This window comes from Phragmites australis, chromosome 6 (genome assembly GCF_958298935.1).
Source record: "Phragmites australis chromosome 6, lpPhrAust1.1, whole genome shotgun sequence".
NCBI lineage: Eukaryota > Viridiplantae > Streptophyta > Magnoliopsida > Poales > Poaceae > Phragmites > Phragmites australis.
Genome location: NC_084926.1, coordinates 4,626,841 through 4,644,764, shown reverse-complemented (window position 1 = coordinate 4,644,764; position 17,924 = coordinate 4,626,841). Strand labels below are relative to the sequence as shown.

General features: G+C 38.5%; 1 protein-coding gene across 2 annotated transcripts; it reads right to left on the bottom strand.

The window, feature by feature from the left end:
- Positions 1 to 416: 416 nt before the first annotated feature.
- Positions 417 to 16,055, bottom strand: LOC133921227 (exocyst complex component SEC6-like). Of its 2 annotated transcripts, XM_062366019.1 has the most exons (25): positions 15,696 to 16,054; positions 14,318 to 14,356; positions 14,074 to 14,162; positions 13,858 to 13,948; positions 13,620 to 13,709; positions 13,437 to 13,516; positions 11,141 to 11,233; positions 10,309 to 10,335; positions 9,851 to 9,958; positions 8,957 to 9,095; positions 8,821 to 8,868; positions 8,131 to 8,186; positions 7,585 to 7,693; positions 7,284 to 7,424; positions 7,027 to 7,206; positions 6,820 to 6,903; positions 6,641 to 6,727; positions 5,847 to 5,891; positions 4,965 to 5,043; positions 4,282 to 4,351; positions 3,568 to 3,655; positions 3,123 to 3,212; positions 1,187 to 1,303; positions 1,011 to 1,073; positions 417 to 801 (listed from the first exon to the last, which is right to left on the bottom strand). In XM_062366019.1, exons 1-25 carry the CDS (start codon positions 15,816 to 15,818, stop codon positions 670 to 672), a joined length of 2,268 nt encoding a protein of 755 aa, XP_062222003.1. In that variant the 5' UTR covers positions 15,819 to 16,054; the 3' UTR covers positions 417 to 669. The 2 variants fall into 2 exon arrangements, with proteins under 2 accessions (XP_062222003.1, XP_062222004.1); XM_062366020.1 differs by lacking the exon at positions 10,309 to 10,335 and having other exon boundaries at positions 15,696 to 16,055.
- Positions 16,056 to 17,924: the final 1,869 nt, after the last annotated feature.

The following is a 17,924-nucleotide window of genomic DNA, read 5'->3' as shown; positions in this document are numbered from 1 at the left end:
TTAGAGACATCTCTTCGAATTCTTTTCGTTCTTGTGTTTTCTAATCCTCCGAGTTACCACCGAGTTCCTACACTTTCCTTTGTTCTCTGTTCGTTCTGTTTTCCTTTCCTCCATCCTTAAGGGCATGAATAATACTAAGTACTTATAGCTAGGTGTTTAAAAGTGTTAAACATACATATATATATATATATATATTATAATTTACAATGTAAGCAAAGACTACAGGTATTTAAACATAGTTAACCATCGTAATAGTACTAATATAAAAAAATAGTACTTAATCACATGTGCCGGTGTAGTTGATAAAAAACACAGTTTTTTTCTATAAACACCACCTCATCTAAATATCCGAATGAAGCGGTTGCCCAGTACTTCAGATGAGATGACAATGCCCAGCTGCTTGCACTGAACAATAGTTACATCTTTAGACATTATATTGAATAAATAGAAATAGGCTTTCGAAACATACAATTTTTTTACACCAAAATTCTCTGTTGCTAACCAAAGAAAAATGTACATTCTTGATCTCACGCTACGGCTTACACACATACAATTTAAACGTGACCCCAGTAGTAGATTTGATAAAAAAAATCAAAAGCATGATCAAAAATGAGAAAAGAAATCTTTGTCAGAGGTACGTGAATCCACTTCGCTGAAATCGTTGCATCCTCACTGCCCAAGCTTACTCCATATGCCTTTCCGTGCTGTCAGGCACTTCAATTTGCCGAACACAAAACCAGATTTTGGAGGGTTGCCATCCACGAGAGAGTTCTCATATATCTCCTTGCATTCTTGTACAACCTAAGGAACGAGAAGGGAATAAGAACAATGAATCTACGACAAAGTACCACTAATATTAACATATAATGATTAATAATGACACTAACAACCATAATAATCAAATGTTCCAGTCTCAAAAAACAGAAATTGGCAGTTGAACTGGACCACTAGTTGATGCAAACAAAGCTGTACAGGAGATGTAAATGATGTGAGAAGTCCTGTGTCCTTACCTCTTTGGCTTCTTTTCTTGGAATGCCTTCCCGCATTCCCACAAGCTTCTCAACGACCTCAGGCTATGTAACGGAGATGTCAAGTTGCAGAGAATCAAAAGAAATGAACATAAATTTTGAAGTTAAGATAATCAAACATTAGCAAAATTGAATATATTTGTTGGCCAGAAAATTACCAGGCAATCAGGTTGATGTTCCAGAATATTTGTATAAATGAGAGTAAAGCTATCAAGACTCTCAGCTGAAGCAAGCTCCCTCAGATCAGCCAGGATCCGCACTCTGCTTTCAACTTTCTGGAGCATAATGTAAATATGCCTTTTAAAGGACTGGTTCAAATTATATGGAAGCATCAAACCAGAGATGTGCTACTAGGACGATGGGTGTCCAATGCCAAAATTGAGTGACCTTCATAAAACAACACTCCCTTTGGTAAAATTATCATAAAACCACACCTTTAAGCTATAGTTTCAGAGAACCAGCTTCGTTTTGCATAACATTCACAAAACTACACTTTTAAACACTGCCTTTATATCCAATGAGCAGGCCCACTTGTCGGCCTTACAAAGGTAAAACAAACAGTGCTAACAAGTGGGGTTTTGTTAACATCTTGCTAATAGAAGTGTCATTGTCGGCCTCTTATGTATGGTGGCCTTGGCATTCAGGACCTTTCGACTCTTGGTTGGGCTCTTCGTATGTGTTGGCTCTTCAGAAAACGGAACCCTCTAGACCTTGGGCTGGTCTGCAACTTCAAATTCATCCAAATTCTAGAGCTTTATTCTCGGTTGCCATGGTGACCTTAATTGGAGATGGCTCTAACACCTGTTTTTGGTTGGACCGTTGGCTTCATAGTCAGTCCCTTGGTGAAATTGCTCCACATCTTCTTGCTTTAATACCACGCAGAATTGTTAAGCTAAGGACTGTGCATGAGGCCCTTGTCGGGCTCACTTGGGTCTCAGATATCAAAGGCTTTCTCTCGGTCCAAGCTATTTCGGAGTATCTCCAAATCTAGGACTTGGTACATGGTGTTTTGCTGCAGCAAGATGTGCGAGATCAACATGTGTGGCGGTTTTCTAGTTTGGGAATTTACTCCAATAAGTCGACTTATAATGCCTTCTTCGTGGGCTCTATAAGGTTTTCTCCCTGGAAGCATCTTTGGAGGTCATGGGCACCGCTGCGCTGCAAAGTCTTCCTTTGGCTCGCCATTCTCAACCATTGTTGGACTACGGATAGATTGGCTAAGCGTGACCGCCCCCATCCTGCTTCTTGTCCTCTTTATGATCAAAGCGATGAGACTATCCAACACCTCCTGATCTCTTGTGTGTTCTCTAGGCAAGTTTGGTTCGGTGTTCTCTCTCGGGTCAGTTTGCTAGCTCTTGCTCCTCAACCAGGCTGGTCAGCGTTTGCTAGCTGGTGGTGTTTCGCGCTGAGGCAGATCGATAAGCATCAAAGGAAGGGTTTTTTTTACTTAATGAATTTTTTTACCTAATCATTCTTGCGGCTTGGGAAATTTGGAAGCTACAAAATGACTGTATTCAATGGGGCATCTCCGGTTATTGCTTTGGTAGAACAAGCTGTGGCTATGCAAGGGCCGCTCTGGTGCGCTGCCGGTGCTAAGGAGCTCCAAGTTCTTTTGGCTGGTTCTTAAGTTTTGTTGGGTGTGTTTTTTGGCTCTTTTTTTAGCCCTTTTCTTTGTGTTTGTTCTTGTTCTCTGATTTTTGTTCTGTCCCTGTTCTCAGGGTGTTGTTCGTTTCTTTTTGTGTGTGTTTTGTGTGTTGTACTTGATCTTTTTCTTCTCCTATTAATGAAATGACACGCAGCTCTTTTGCGAGTTTGAGAAAAAAAATAAAAGTGTCATTGTGAGACATTACACGGATGGAAGAGTGGTTCTTCAAAACAGATGCTTGAAAGTGTGGTTTTGAGAAATTTACTTCAAAATTGCAGTATCCGATTTGATTTTTTACCATGAAATGCATGCACCACGTTGCAGGAAATGTTTTCACATTATTCAAACATCCACATGGGATTATGGCTACTTTCAATTTCGAATGAAGAAGAAAGGAACTTGAGTTCTAAGTAGTATAGAACAAACTTAAAGCAGAAACTATTACTTACTGTCACATTAATGTGCTCTCTGAAGAAATCCATAAGCACTTCTTCATCTAGCCTCATCCTTTCAATTGTTTCTTCTTTTATGTAGTTTTTCTAGAAGCGCAATGGAAACACATATTAGCTCTTGAAAGGACTTATCAGACAGCAGTTGTGAGATTAGCTCTCAAAAGGGTTTATCAGACAGTAGTGGTCAGAGATAATATGACATGCCATGTGAAATTGGTGGGTGTGATCTGTTAAAAAAAACTGTCTGGGCCCAGAGTACAACAGTAATAGTTCCATCCATAATGGTTTGTAAAAAAGCACTGTACAATTCTTCCTTTGGGGGTGTCAATACATCTTATACATCTTATATGTTCCTGAGGCCCCTCCAAATATTTGCAGTCATTTAGGGTACAGTGAGCCAATCGCACAGTTTTCAAATGCTATTTAGGGTAGTTCTGCAAACCTGAGTAAGGAGATGATCAACATACACAACAATAGTTTCCTCCAGGCAAGCCTCCACAAATCTTCGAAAAAATCTTTCTTCAATATACCTACAAATAAAGACAAGGATCTTAAAATAAAGTGCACAAAGGTACACAACCAACTATTATCAGAAAAATGTGGGCTCTCTCGCAGTCGTGTGCTGGTCAGTGTGGTAAGGAGTAGCAGTTCCTCAGTAGTCTGTTGATGCTTCGCTTATACCAAAAAAAACAAAAGGAAAAAAATGGTGGGGACAGAAAGTTCAAAGCATACAGGCAAGCTTTTACCCGCTGATGCTGTAACTTACAAGGAACTCAGTAGATATGACAGCGTCTACTGTGAAATTAGAACCTTCAGAAACCATTAAATTTTGGGGATAAAATTGCACTGGAACTACCTGTACTTTCAATTTTGTGAACTCCCACATGTATATTAGAACTTATCAATTTGTGCATGAGTTCCACATTTGGTTCCACATGTATTCTTTATGCTTGAGATTTGGGCATCTAGATGTAAACTTCAGGACATGGTATAGAATATGGTGTGGTGCAATGTTCTCAAAATTATGTCTCACAAAGCATTTCATAATGAGCGGATAGATGTGTGGTAAAACAACAGCATAAGCCACAGGATTTTCCAGCAAACATACATTCATACATAGTTCCATAATGCTCATTTCAATTTTATTGAAACTTACAGTTTAACATCCCGAAAATAATCAGCAAAAGTCGCGACGAGATATTCCGTAACCATTCCTTCTAGCCAGTCTGAACAGAAAGAATCAATGTGAGAAACAATTCAATTACTGAGAAACATCCATAATGTTACACTTTACCAACTAGACAACAAAAGACACTACAAGCAGCATGTCATGAAAAAATCCGAGAAGAATAGTTCACAGTTGTTAGCACCTACATGCCAAACGGAACATCAATTAGTTTGCTTAGAGGGAGGGTTTAACTGATGGTGTTGGACTCACTACTGAAACACACATCACTGAGATACCTAAACTTGACATTCAATACAAAGTTATACAGCCAGCCTGGAAAAAGCAATGACCAGGGAATTTCTGAATGTTAACTGCAAACAAACCTAAACAACTATTTGCACAAATAGCTGCTGAGCAGCTGTGATTGAAAATAACAGGGAACATTAACAGAAAAATCATCAAACCAGTGAAAAAAAGTCTGAAGATAGAGGGAATCGTTGTAACTGTGTAAGCTTATAGCGCATTAGCACTACAAAATCCCAGTGCTTTTTTGGCCTATAAGCCGCTTACAAATGTCAATGAGTTGCAGGTACCTCAAATTCCAAAGTTGTATAAGAATGACATGAAAAATAAAGAGAGAGCAATGGAGAAAGTTACTACGAAAGAATTACCTTTCTGGTAAAGCTTCACAAGTAGATCCTGCACACCTGGGTCTTCAAAAATAACACTAACAGTTTCGAGGACTGCCTCCTATTGAGAAAATGAAGAGTGCTAGTTTAAGCCACTATAACTTTTTATTGCTCATGATGCAGACAACATAAAGTTTTCAGCTGTCCCTCACAAGACAGCTGAGTTGATCAGCGCATACGACTCTAGTGTTAGGAATATAGAGTCCTTATCCTATACATATAGTTACTAGAGTCCTTTCCTTGTACTCTCTCATGTACTCTATATTACCCTATTAGGGCTACCATTGAATACAAGCTGCTATTCCTAACATCTAGCACCAGTTTCTCAGACAATGCTGGATGGTGGTAATAAAAATACCAAGAGTTAACCACAGCAGAGCCGGTTTTAGTATTCAACTTGCTTTCCTAGGACCTGAACGAAGTATCATAGTTGAGTGTTCCACCAGAAGTAGGGATGCTCTGTAAGGAATCTTTCTGATTACCTCCCCACTTTGTGACAGTGTTTCAGTTTCTACATCGCATAAAATACCTCTAACCAGGGATCTTGGTTACATGACCGCAACAGCACAAGTAGTTGGATGTGTAGCAAGTGCCCAAATCCAACCAGTAACAATGTAACATGAACAAGCAAAGTAAAAGCACAATTTGTCCATGAAAGACCCTTTATGCTTTTACGTCGGATATTACTTAAAAGCTTCGTTGGTCCTAACAATATATGAAACTAGAAAAGCCATGTTGACCTTGGCTACCTCAAGAAATACTTTCACAGTGGTAAGAGTCAAGTTTCAGGTCAAGTTTCATTCCTTAAACCTAAGAATAAGGTTATACAGATGTATAGCTATATCACATGCATGCAGAACTAACCTTGGCAACCTCAAGAAATCCTTTGCAAGTGTCTTCAAAATTAACCTGCAAATGAATGTTTTGCTTGTTCAAAAATCTTGAAGTGTGTGAATAGAAAGATAGAAACAAGGCAACTGCAAAGAACAATTAGCATCAAGCTCCAAATAGGGTTAACACTATACAGTTATACGGAAATACAGCCGAGTACCCAGACCAGGAATCGGCAGGCACCAGATTTCTCCCACCCAGTTTGTACTCCCAATTCAAACAAACCAGATTTGGAAGGTAGGCTGCCAGTGGAATTTTATTGATAAAAAACATTCACAAGGGCATGGATTTGTGAAGCATGTGAAGTCTGCATACATAGGATTCCACCAAGGTATAGTAGGCACACGATTTTGCAAGTTCTGACCAAAGAAAAACACATCTGATGCTTCTAGCAAGTTAGTTGAGAACAAGATATGGTGATGTTTATGCATTTATCCTTTAGACCAGACACAAGCATGCTTCTAGATTTGTCCATTTCAAAGTTGAATATTACACCCGTATGACTAATACATATGATATAATCGCTCTCCACGCCCAAATTTTCAATTAACAAAAGACAGACTTGTATGTCCCAATCCTTAACAGGAAAGTTTATTCGCTACACCAGACGCAAGTAGGAAAATTAGTTACGGCTAGAAAATAGAACCCTGGCTCTGATAATACGGGTATTATTTCCAGTTCAAAAAGACGAAACTTCGAGAACGAGTGAGCTATGATTGAAAAGAATGGCATCTAAGAAAGAGCAATGTTTTGTCACTGATTTGCACCTGTTCAGCATAATTTTGCGGAAGTGCCTCCAATGTACTGCTACTTAGATCTGATGAAAGTTCATAGCACCGCAGGTTATTGTTAATCTGCGGCAGCAATATCAGGACCAAATAATAAGAAACAAAGAAAATCAGGGACTCCGCATCACATTGACTTCTAAGTGGAGAAAGCAATATACCAATGCACATAGAGATTCCAAACCAACATCAGAAGCTGGCTCCTCAAGTCTTTGCCTCTCAGCTGCTTGAAAATCAAGCATGACCTGCAAAGGAACCAAAGTAGAAAATTAAAACAACATATGTCAATAGCTGATTCTAACAGCACAAAGCAAATCACAACAAAACCAGGTACACTCACACCACCCAAAGGGAAGCTATATAAATACCTGAATAACTGCAAGAGCAATACGATATAGCATGACATCTGTGCTGTTGTCTCTAACTATCTGGACTTGCTCTGTCAATATTCTGAATAGATCCACGGCTGCAGGTGTAGAGAGTTTTCCATCCTCGGTACTCTTTGGTGGTTGTGTTTTGTCAGCCTCCAAAATGTTAGTGTACCATTTCTACAGAAGAAAATAAGAAAAACTAATGATTATCATGATTAAATTCAACTTCAATCAACAGATCTAGAAAGACATACCTTAGTTGATGCCTGCATACGCTCAACATACATATTCATGAGGGGATCCAATGCACCACTTTCTGAACAAACTTGGGCAAGTGATTCATCCACGCCAAGGCCAATAAGATTTTCTTGATATTGCACAACCCAACCAGTTACCTACAGTGACTAGCCTATTAATGAGCTTGCTATGTAAGAGAACCGAAACCAAACAGGAGATAGTCATGAATCAAAGGAAAACAATCTAATCAAGTGTGTATTTTCCCTAATACATCTTATGGAGAACAAAAAAAAAATATGAATATTTGAAATCAGGTACCTTCAGGATATTTATATTTTGAATATCATTCGCTCTTTCACTGAGAAGTCTTAGCATCTGAATGAACCTCTCAGTATATAGGTTTACCATGAGCTGGAAAATTTCATATCTGCGGAGAAATAAGAAATATGACACTTGAAGACATTAGCGGAGATATGCAATCAACTAGGAATCTTTCTGCACATCACCATTTCTAAGGATAGCCCTCCTCTCAGAATACTGGCAGTTGATGACATGTCAAAATGATCAATAATGTTTTATACAAGCCAAAACACCATGTTTTTCACCCAATCATGTTAGTTTTAAGTAATACATAATTTCTGTGTGAGCTGACTTGTTGAAAAGTTAGAAGGAACACATATTTGGAAGCAGCCACATAAACTGAATTATGAGATGAAGTATGGCCCATTATATGAACTATCAAAGTTTATTTGTCTTGCTATAGTAAACCGGTTACCAACTTCCTGTGTAAACAGAATAAATAGTACTAAACATTACATACATCTCCCAATAGATATGTTTAGTTTATACTAATTATCAGCATACCTAGGAGGAAAACATGGCGCGACGTAGTCATATATATCGCCAAGCTCTTCTCCTATCTGTATTACAATAGAAGCAGAACAATAAGTTATAAGTCAAAAAGATCCATTAGGTAAATCAAGGTAACTATATTTTCTAAAGAAAAACACCAGTTATTCCTTGCTAGATTCTAATTTGAAGGGCTAGCAGGATGGTAAGATGTACTTGCCACAGTCACAAGAAAGTGACATTTCACACAGGAACTACAGCTGAAAGTACTAAAGCTTCAAACTTCTTGGTAACAGCCCTACAGTACAGATCATGCAGTCAACCATTCTAAGTTCGACATACAATATTCCCATATGTATTAAGATTTGTCACATCAAAATGATGAGTATAGATTCATCTTAAAAGGCAGTTCCAAAACATTACTTTTTTTTTACTTAATGTATTTGTAGAGAAGACCAATAACAAAATTTTGGCTCATGTACATCAAACAAGTTCTAATGAATTGACAATATTGCATGATCGGTCAAGAACTGCAATACTGTTTGTTACTTTGTTTTCATTTCTTAACAAGCTTTTGCTAATATATCTAGCAAACATATTTCGACCATGACAGGTTCAGCACCATCAACCACATAACTCTAAGAGTTAGAACTCACAAATATGCATTTAATTGAATTTAACCAAGGATAAAATTAGACTACTTACTGCCTTAGCTTCCTCCAAAGCTTCCATCAAATCCTCCGAGAAAACAAGCTGTGTGACTAAAACATTAGCTACTGCTACGCAAGGACCGTAATAACCAGAAATGTGATCTTGAATCCTGGATTGACTTAAGGACTACCTTGGTAAGCAATTTGTTGAAGCGGCTCTCAACAGCCATCCTGATAGACTCATAGCATTTGTCCTTGTAGCCCTTTCCCTGTACCTTTGATTTCTCTTGAGTGCCCTTTCTTGGGGTAGCTGTTGTCCCTGCACCTTTTCTGTTACAATGGGGTAGGTAGGGTAAGCCAAATCGGTAAGTTAATAAGCAATAACTTAGTGAAATAATTACTACTATCCATAGTTTCTCACATATGTTACAGTTGATATAGATACCTAAAGATGGTACACTAAAATGACATTGTAAAGGGGCAAGTTGTGTGATACACTAGAAAAAGCAATATAATACACGGTACAAGCAATCCATCAAGTCTTTTAGCAAACATACAATGTAAGTTAATTACGCCTATGAAGTGGCTACAGAGGGTCACCACTAAAGGGGAGGGAATGAACGCAACGTTGAGTAAAACACACTACAATAACTCAAATCTATTTCTCTATTTACTCACATCTAGACAAACAGTGTTTGATGATAGATTTATGTCAACTCATGTAATTGCAGATCCAAACATATGTATCTGTGAACAAGTACAACTTAGTAACATGCCATGGCCATCAGAATAATATCAATATGTCCTGATGGCTGAAATGCTTTGTGCCATCTTTAAAGGTTGTGAATTCATTTATTGAACTCAGGTGCAGCTGTAAAGTGAATAGGTGGGCAAATGTTGATATGAATAAAAAATGCGCTACATACTCCCATCTTCTTCATGTTTACAAAAACATGGAAAAAAAGGGTAATGCAAATGTTGTATCCTGAAGGATTTTATGAATGCAGTCCTCTGAAGCATGAAAGATGTGATATCACACTAGAAGTACAGAAATTTATCTGAAGAGAAGAAAGAAACTAGCGTACTTTGCAGTTCTACGTTGATTTGTTATTGTCGCCATAGCACCTGCACCCTCAGCCTCAGCTGCTTCTTCTGCAAGTTGTTGATCTAAGATCTCTTGCATTTCAACAACCCTGATGTAAGAATGTGAATTTGTGGGATCATGTGTTATACTATGTATCTGCTAGAAAATAGGTAGGAAATATAGACAATACAATCAAATTTTATAACTCTAAAAATTAATATATTTTCAACAAACTTATTTCCTTGACATATTTAATTTAAAACGTGGAAGTGAAACAGGAAAAAGAGGGAAATGTCACTACATGAAAACAAGCACATCTGCAGGGACACGTAGGTACAAATAAGCATTTAGTTCCGGTCAAAAAAATTAACAAGCATTTAACTATGAGCGTTTCAATTGTTCACCGCCAAAATTGAACCTTGAAAATGATCAAAGCAGAAATTAAAGGATGAGCTGTACCTTAAAGCTCGAACCAATGTCTGGGGGCTGCAAAATTAAAAGGTCGAAGTATAAATAACAGCATACATTGCACATGAGATATCTTTAAATACAGTTAAAGCATGCACATCTTAGTTTATTGTTGGAATATTGATTAACCAAGTTTTTGGTATAAAACATAAAGTACAAAAATGACAAAGAATCAACAATGTTAGTTTACTTAACAAAAATATATGGAGTCTATTAAAAGCACGTGTGATTAGGTCATAACAAGCTGTAACATGTTTATTCAATACATCTTTATGGTTGATGAAAGCTACAATAGAACTAAGAGTTTGTACATAGGGAGGAGAAATGTCTGGCACATCAGATTACTTGTCATAATTGTCGATAACCCTTCAGAAAAAATTACATGCTTAACAGAAAAAGGTAACGGCAAAGGCCAAAGGATGCTTCAATAATAATACCTACCTAGGGGTTGTTTGGTTCATGCTGCCACTATTGCGAGAAATTCCACAAGTTGCCTCGTCCTTATAACAGTTTGAATCTCTCGCTCAAAGGAAGGGAAACATTTTAATTCAATTATTTAAGTCAATTCTTTCATCTGGTCTTTTATAGAAACCCTGCTTTGTAAGGCTTAATATTTAGTGCTTTGCATAAGGCATGTGTGAAGGAAAGATTTAAGCAACCAAATCCTGGGGATGCAGAAGAGTGCCTCAATTTTAATAGCATACACTTGAATATAATAAAGCAATTCAATCATGTGCATGTTCCACAGCATATACAACAAAGCAATTTAATCATCTTGCCATGTTGCACAGCATAGACAAAACGCTTGCCATAAAAAAAGTACCTCTCTTTTGAAAGTCTGAAAAAGTTAGTGATATGGTCCCATAGTGTCTTCTCAAATGTTTCCCATGTTCGATCAACATCCTCAAAGTATTCTCTGTGAAGTGAAGAAGAATTCATGAAGTGAATTACACTTATGCACTTCAGTGCAATGCATGTCATAAGAGAGATTTAACATGTACAGTCAATTCTTATATGGTGTGACATTGTATATTTGTACTGCAACAATTTCATTCTGAAAATTGGATATGGGAATAGGCCTTCACTGACAATCAACAATTCAGCGACAGGTCGGTAATCTTGTAAATCTAAACACATCATCCTGATGCATGTCGATGATGGATAAGTTTCCTTTTATTCAACTATTTTAATGTTATCAACAATAGTTCTATGTTTTTTTAATATTATTTTTTGTACGGGAATTTCAAAAATATTGCACAAAATAGCAAAATTACAAAAATAATACGCAGTCGCTAGACGGTTTAGCGAAAATCAATTTTTGCTCGATGGAATAGCGAAAATAGTAATTTTCGCACTTTGGTCCCGCGAAAATTACTTTTTAATAATGTTCGAGGTACTGTGGAGCGAAAAGTAAATTTTCATGTACAGTAGCACGGAAATTATTAAAAACCCAATTTTCGCGGAACCAATGTGCGAAAATAGTTTTTCATTTTTTTATGCTTGCAAAAAAATGTATTTTTCAATATAAGTTGTTATTTTGTTGTGGTGCACAATCTTTTTTTACGTAATTAATTTTCGCAGTTAATCATAATTTTGACTTTTGAGTGTTTACATTCGAAATGTCACGATACTTGCTCAGACATAGTAATTGAAATATTATATCTGCTCTCTTATTTCTTTCACGAAGGCTTGAATTATTGTAGAAGTTAGTCAGTTGCAAGCTGTGTTACCCGGACACCCGTGTCCAAAAATTTTTGCCGAGTCGGACACTCGCGTATCCGTGTCGGATTCCGACACCCGTGTCGGATTCCAAGTTGTATTTGGCGTGTCCCAAATTTTTTTGCCGAATCGGACACCTCGACACGAGTCGGACTCCGACACCCGTACCCGTGTCCATGTAACACAGGTTGCAAGGAGAACAAGGTGCCTACTTAGCTTGATGAATAGTGTAACTAGTAAGGTACAAACATTATGTTGTGATAGCACCAATAGTTTTGAGCCTTCTCTGATTTCTTCGATATTTACTTCCTCAAAGTGTGGCAAAAAAGATAAATTGTAATTATAGTAGTATTTTAGTATCCTATCACAGGACAAAGCATTTTCAGTTATCTATTTTCAAGAATGGATGCAATGTTCTCTTCCTTTTAGCTCATCAGCTGGCCTATTTTGTAGAAGAGTTCAATGTAAATGCCTTATATTTCTGTATGTCATTGATCTTCAGGGACGTGTTATTTCTGTAAATGCCTTGTATTTCTGTATGACAACAAAATAGCAACTTACAACGAAAAATACAAAAAAAAATTGCATGCATAAAAAAATGAAAAACTAATTACGCACATTGGTTCCACAAAAATTTATTTTTTAATAATTTTCGCGCTACAGTACCCCGGCATTATTTTTTAAATAATTTTCGAGGGACCAAAGTGCAACAATTATTATTTTCGCTATTCCATCGAGCGAAAATTGATTTTCGCTAAACCGTCCAGCGAGTGCATATTATTTTTGTAATTTTGCGATTTTGTGCAATACTTTTGAAATTCCCATACAAAAAAATAATATTAAAAAACCATAGTTCTATGACCTGCGGATAGGACAATACATGATCGAAAGTAAACAGTCTAAATGTTTCACAGATGGACTAAACTTCAGAAGGTAGAAAGCGGTTGGTTGAGTACAGGTGCAAATGCAGCACGGTAGAAACTTCTTTTTAACAAAAAAATACATGCAACTGGTAATTACTGATTTATTGAGCTTAAGATGAACCAAACCTCTGTTAGAAATGCCTAAAAATAGGAATGTTGTGTCGGATTCTTGACCTTAGTTACTACTACCTCTTCTGCTTAGAAAAATATGTTGTTTTCGACATGGTCAACAAAGTGCAACTTTGACCACTTATTTCTATTTTAATATATTTTATATAATCCAATAAATTATAATATTATGAAAATACTTCTCGAGATAAGTGTACAGACTTTTCATATCTCCAATCAAATATTTAAATGATACTGATAATCAAAGTTGAAAGTTTGACTTGATGTATGTACAAAATGACATGTATTTGACACCGGAGGGGGTAGTTTAGAATCTGAAGTTCTACTCGGGGTGAAAAAATGCTCCACCTTAGTCGGCCAACTTCTTCCTTATGAGATGCAGCAGCTGCTAAAGCAAAACGCCTCTTCCCATCAAGAGCAGTTAACCTCTAATTTCAAAACAAGCAAGATGGCACAACAAAGTCAGGCAATAGGGAACTACCATTAGGGCATCCAATCATGTCTTAATTGATAAGCCAAAGTAAAGTCAACCTCATAAGTGTGGATTAACTCTTTGTCATTGCTCAATGAGTCACGTGCTGCAGCTGCTTCAACAGAAATGGACATCATACCTCCCACATCCTACCAGCATTGACAAACAGTATATCAGATTAGTTTTTTATGGCCCCTAACGTGTTAGCATAATCTTTTGCTAAGTTATGAAAATGTAAACAACATAAAGCAAAAGGCTTGCAAATACATTGGTCTTGTTAAATCAAGGTTCGCAAACCTTTAAAGTTGTGTTTAGATTGTTTCTTGCATTGCTAAGAAGCTTGATTTTGTCATGGTTCTCAATTAATGTTTGACACTCCTGACACAACCTGCAATGCATTTACAATAAAGAGGACTGAGAAATGAAGAAAAGCATATAGCCTTATGGAAGCATGCTAGTCTAGTAGAAAATTTATGCCATGAGAAAATGTTGAAATCAAGATAATCAGCTTACTTGTCTATATCTATGAAGTTCTCACGTAGTTTGTGTATTGTTTCCTGAGATAACGCAAGAGCACTGATGCCAGCATGGGCTTGCTCGACCTGTCAATTTTCAAATATACCCAAAATAACTCATCATCCAGCAGACACACATGAAGAGTGAGATGCAGACGATGGCAGCAGTAATAGTAACTAAAGAAAATTCAGGGTGGGAAACAATGGTTCGATTAATAAGTTTGACAGCTCATAGTAAATACCTGTTCTGCCACCATTGTACTGAGTTGTGCATCATTTGTCTGAAATTTTTGTGAAAGATAGTCAGAGAATCAAGAGGTACATGAAGTGATTGAAATAGTAAATGCACTGATAAAATCTCAAGAGGATGCTGTGTATGTCCAAACTGTTTTATATAAACCATGCCACATTTTGGCACGCTTCCTTTTAAAAAAAAACATCATATCTACAGTTAAAGCTTGCAAAGCAATGTTCCGGCCAAAACTTGAGAACCGATAAAGCTTGCCCAAGCCATTTTATGAGATGACCAATCTAGTTTAATACATGTTTGTGGGTATCTTTCCAGATCCTTTCTAACCCCACAAAGAATTTGGAGAATAGTAGCACTGAAACAATAAAGCATGCAGCAAGCTTACAATCAAAATAAAGAAATACTAAGAAATAAAGTAGACATAAGAATGAAGTGACTAAATAAAAAAAAACTAATCATCACAATGACCTGAAAGTTCTTTTGAGGCAGGAGATACTTCAACATGTTTGAACATTCAAAATAGCAGGTTCAAATTTATGCTTTGGATAATTCGAATATTTGCCTAAAATGAAAGTACCCAAGCAAGTATACTAAGAAGAGTAAGAAAAAAGAAAAACAATAGCATAAAAAGTCTAAACTGTAGCATCTCTCTACCGATCTTATTGGTTTATCTCTCTACCAATCTTATTGGTTTATTAAACTTTAAAGATAATTTCCTGGAAGGAATGAAGTCGAACTCAACCACTGAAAGCATGAATTTCAAACCACGTCAGTAACAGCTTGCTTGCATATTAGCTGCCACGATTGAACAAAAACACTCATCTTCACCAAAACTACAGAAAACTCATTAGGGTTTAAACCTACTGCCCATGCTTTTAAACTTAGCAGCTCCAGCTTGATGCAGATAGAAGATCTGATAAAATTATATGTTCATCAAAATTCAGTGAGCATCTCAGATTTGACAAACTCATTGATACTAGACCAGGATTTTTTGTGGAACATAGTTCCATCCCACCTCACCATTTCACGGGAATATGCATGTACTGACTGCAGACGAAGTTGAATCAAACCACCCATAGGACGAATCACTATAACCAAGCTCAATCGCACACAAATAAGTGGTCTTCGTAATTTGCCGAATCTAATCATAGGAAGCTAAAAGACGATTCTGCTATGATCCACGCCAGTATGCCACGAACTCAATTGCAGCCAAAACAGAGGGGTTGTGCTACATGGAGAGGTCACTCGCGACCAGATTGAGAATGCCTATCGGGGTTTACCCAACACCATTCGTCCACTGCTTGGGATTTCACCACAATTGACAGCACCACTGCGTATAAAATTGCGGGGTTTCGGGCGGATCACATCACCTGCTGCCGCGCGAGGTAGTCAGATTTGATGGAGGCGATGGAGGAAAGGAGCTCCGGGAGCGGGAGCAGCTTCGCGACCTCCCGCACCGCCGCCTCCTTTGCCTCGATGCCCAGATCCTCCATGACCGCCGGCCGGCGCCAGCAACCTGCGCGCGCCGCCGCCCCCGGGGCTGCCTCGGGAGTCGCGTCCGAATCGGGGCGGGATGACGTGGGGGGGGGGGGGGTTGGGAAATGGAGAGGTCGCAACGAAGGCTGGTGTAGTTTTGGTCTTGGTAGTTGATGGCTGACGGGGAAGAACCGGTTTGGTGCGAGATCTGACACCTTCGAGGAACTCGACACTCGGAAAAAATGGACGGGAAGAAATTGCGACACGGAATGATTTTCGTACCTTGATTCGAAGAAAATGACTTTTTCAAGGTTATGGAAGTCTAAACATCTTATTACGATAGGGCGGGTAACTTAATTACATGTGATTAGGGGTGCTAACGGTTTGGTCAAGCGGGTTCACTCAAAACTCGTCCGACAGTAAATCTAAAACTCAAATCATGACCCGCACCTAAATTGTTAATCGGGTTAAAATATGTTTCTGCACCCGAACACATGAAGACCCGAAATCCATCGAATTTTACCAACAGAGAAGCGACAGATCCATCGGCCCATGTAAGCAAGTTGAGCAGAGGGGGCAGAGGGATGACGTTGGCCGTGCGGCGTGGAAGGGCGGAAGGGGCAGACGGCGATGGAGATTCGAAATTCGTCGGGTCTTATCAACAGAGTAACGGTGGATCTATTGGGCCATGTGAGCAAGTTGAGCGGAGAGGGCAGAGGGATGACGTCGGGCGTGAAGGGGTAGGGCGGACAGCGACGTCAGGCCAGAGGAGGCGGTACAGAGGGAGCCGACACGGAGGGGCTGATGGCGGCACATGTCTATCATGTCCATTGGGCTAAGTTAGTCTGAGATTTGAGAGTAAATGAGATTTAGGTAACCTATGGGCATCTCAGAGGAAAATATAAACACATGCTCGCACTCGCTACAAGTCGGGTATCCAACCCGTTAAACCCATATCGGGATTTAGAACTCACATCCACCGGGTACAGCACCTGTAGTGACCTGAACACACGAGTCTATCCGCCATCCCTACATGTGATATGTTTTTTTTGTTAGATTTTGCAATAAGTGTATTTAATCCATTGTCAAGGGTTAGTTCCTGACAATAATTTTAATGTATACCGATCAATGGACGTGTGAACAATATTTGTGGTATTCGTGTGTTTGCGATGAACTCAAGAACACAGGATTTATTCAGGTTCAAGTCTCCTAAAGGATAATAGCTATACATTATGTGTATTTTGTTCTCAGTATTTGTGAATTGGTTATAGATGAGTTTTCTCGACTCCTCCTTTTCTCTTTTTACAAATCAGGTTCTCCTCTCTTTATATACTAGAGAGATAGAGAACTTTACAAGTGGGTCCCGTTTAACATATCCATATTTAGCTAGATATTCTACTATTGGATCATGATTATGAAGAATTGGGTGAACCCAACTTGCTCTGAGAGCTCTGTGTGTCTGTCCCATCCATAGAACACCGCCGCACCTGCCTCCCCCGGTCGCCCGACCTGTCCCATCGTCGTGCGCCATAAGTGCATCTGCCAAGTCATCCCGTCCCTGCGCTCCGCGAGTCTAATTACAAAATCATCCACTTGACTGGTCGTTCTGCAAATCATGTCCTATCTATTGCATGGCGCAAGTCAGTTCGTAACACCCCACTCCGTAACAATTAATACTACATGACGAGGTACTGCTCATCTACACCGGTCACGACTTTGTTCGCTAGAGACAGAAAGAAAAAACACTTAAGTACATATCAATAAATACGATTACACGAGTTAAGTATGGACGTCCTACAATCAGCAATGGCTGATCGCGAGATCATATTGTATCACAAGGAGACTAATCGTGCAAGCCTCGCGCTAGTCGTGCGATGGGTCAGGGCTCAGAAAATATCCCCACACCAGTCATCGTATCCTTCATAGAGCCTATTAGCCAGAATGTCCACTTACTTAATACTCCAACATCTATAAACTATAAAACCGAGTATCAAATCCCTTAAATACCCGATACCGTTTAAAATAACCCCTAAAGGTAGATTTGGAATTGGCTTTGCAATTGTGGTCCACGACACGGTGCTAACCCTTTCTTTATTTTGCCTTTTCTTGCTCTCTGCTAGGCT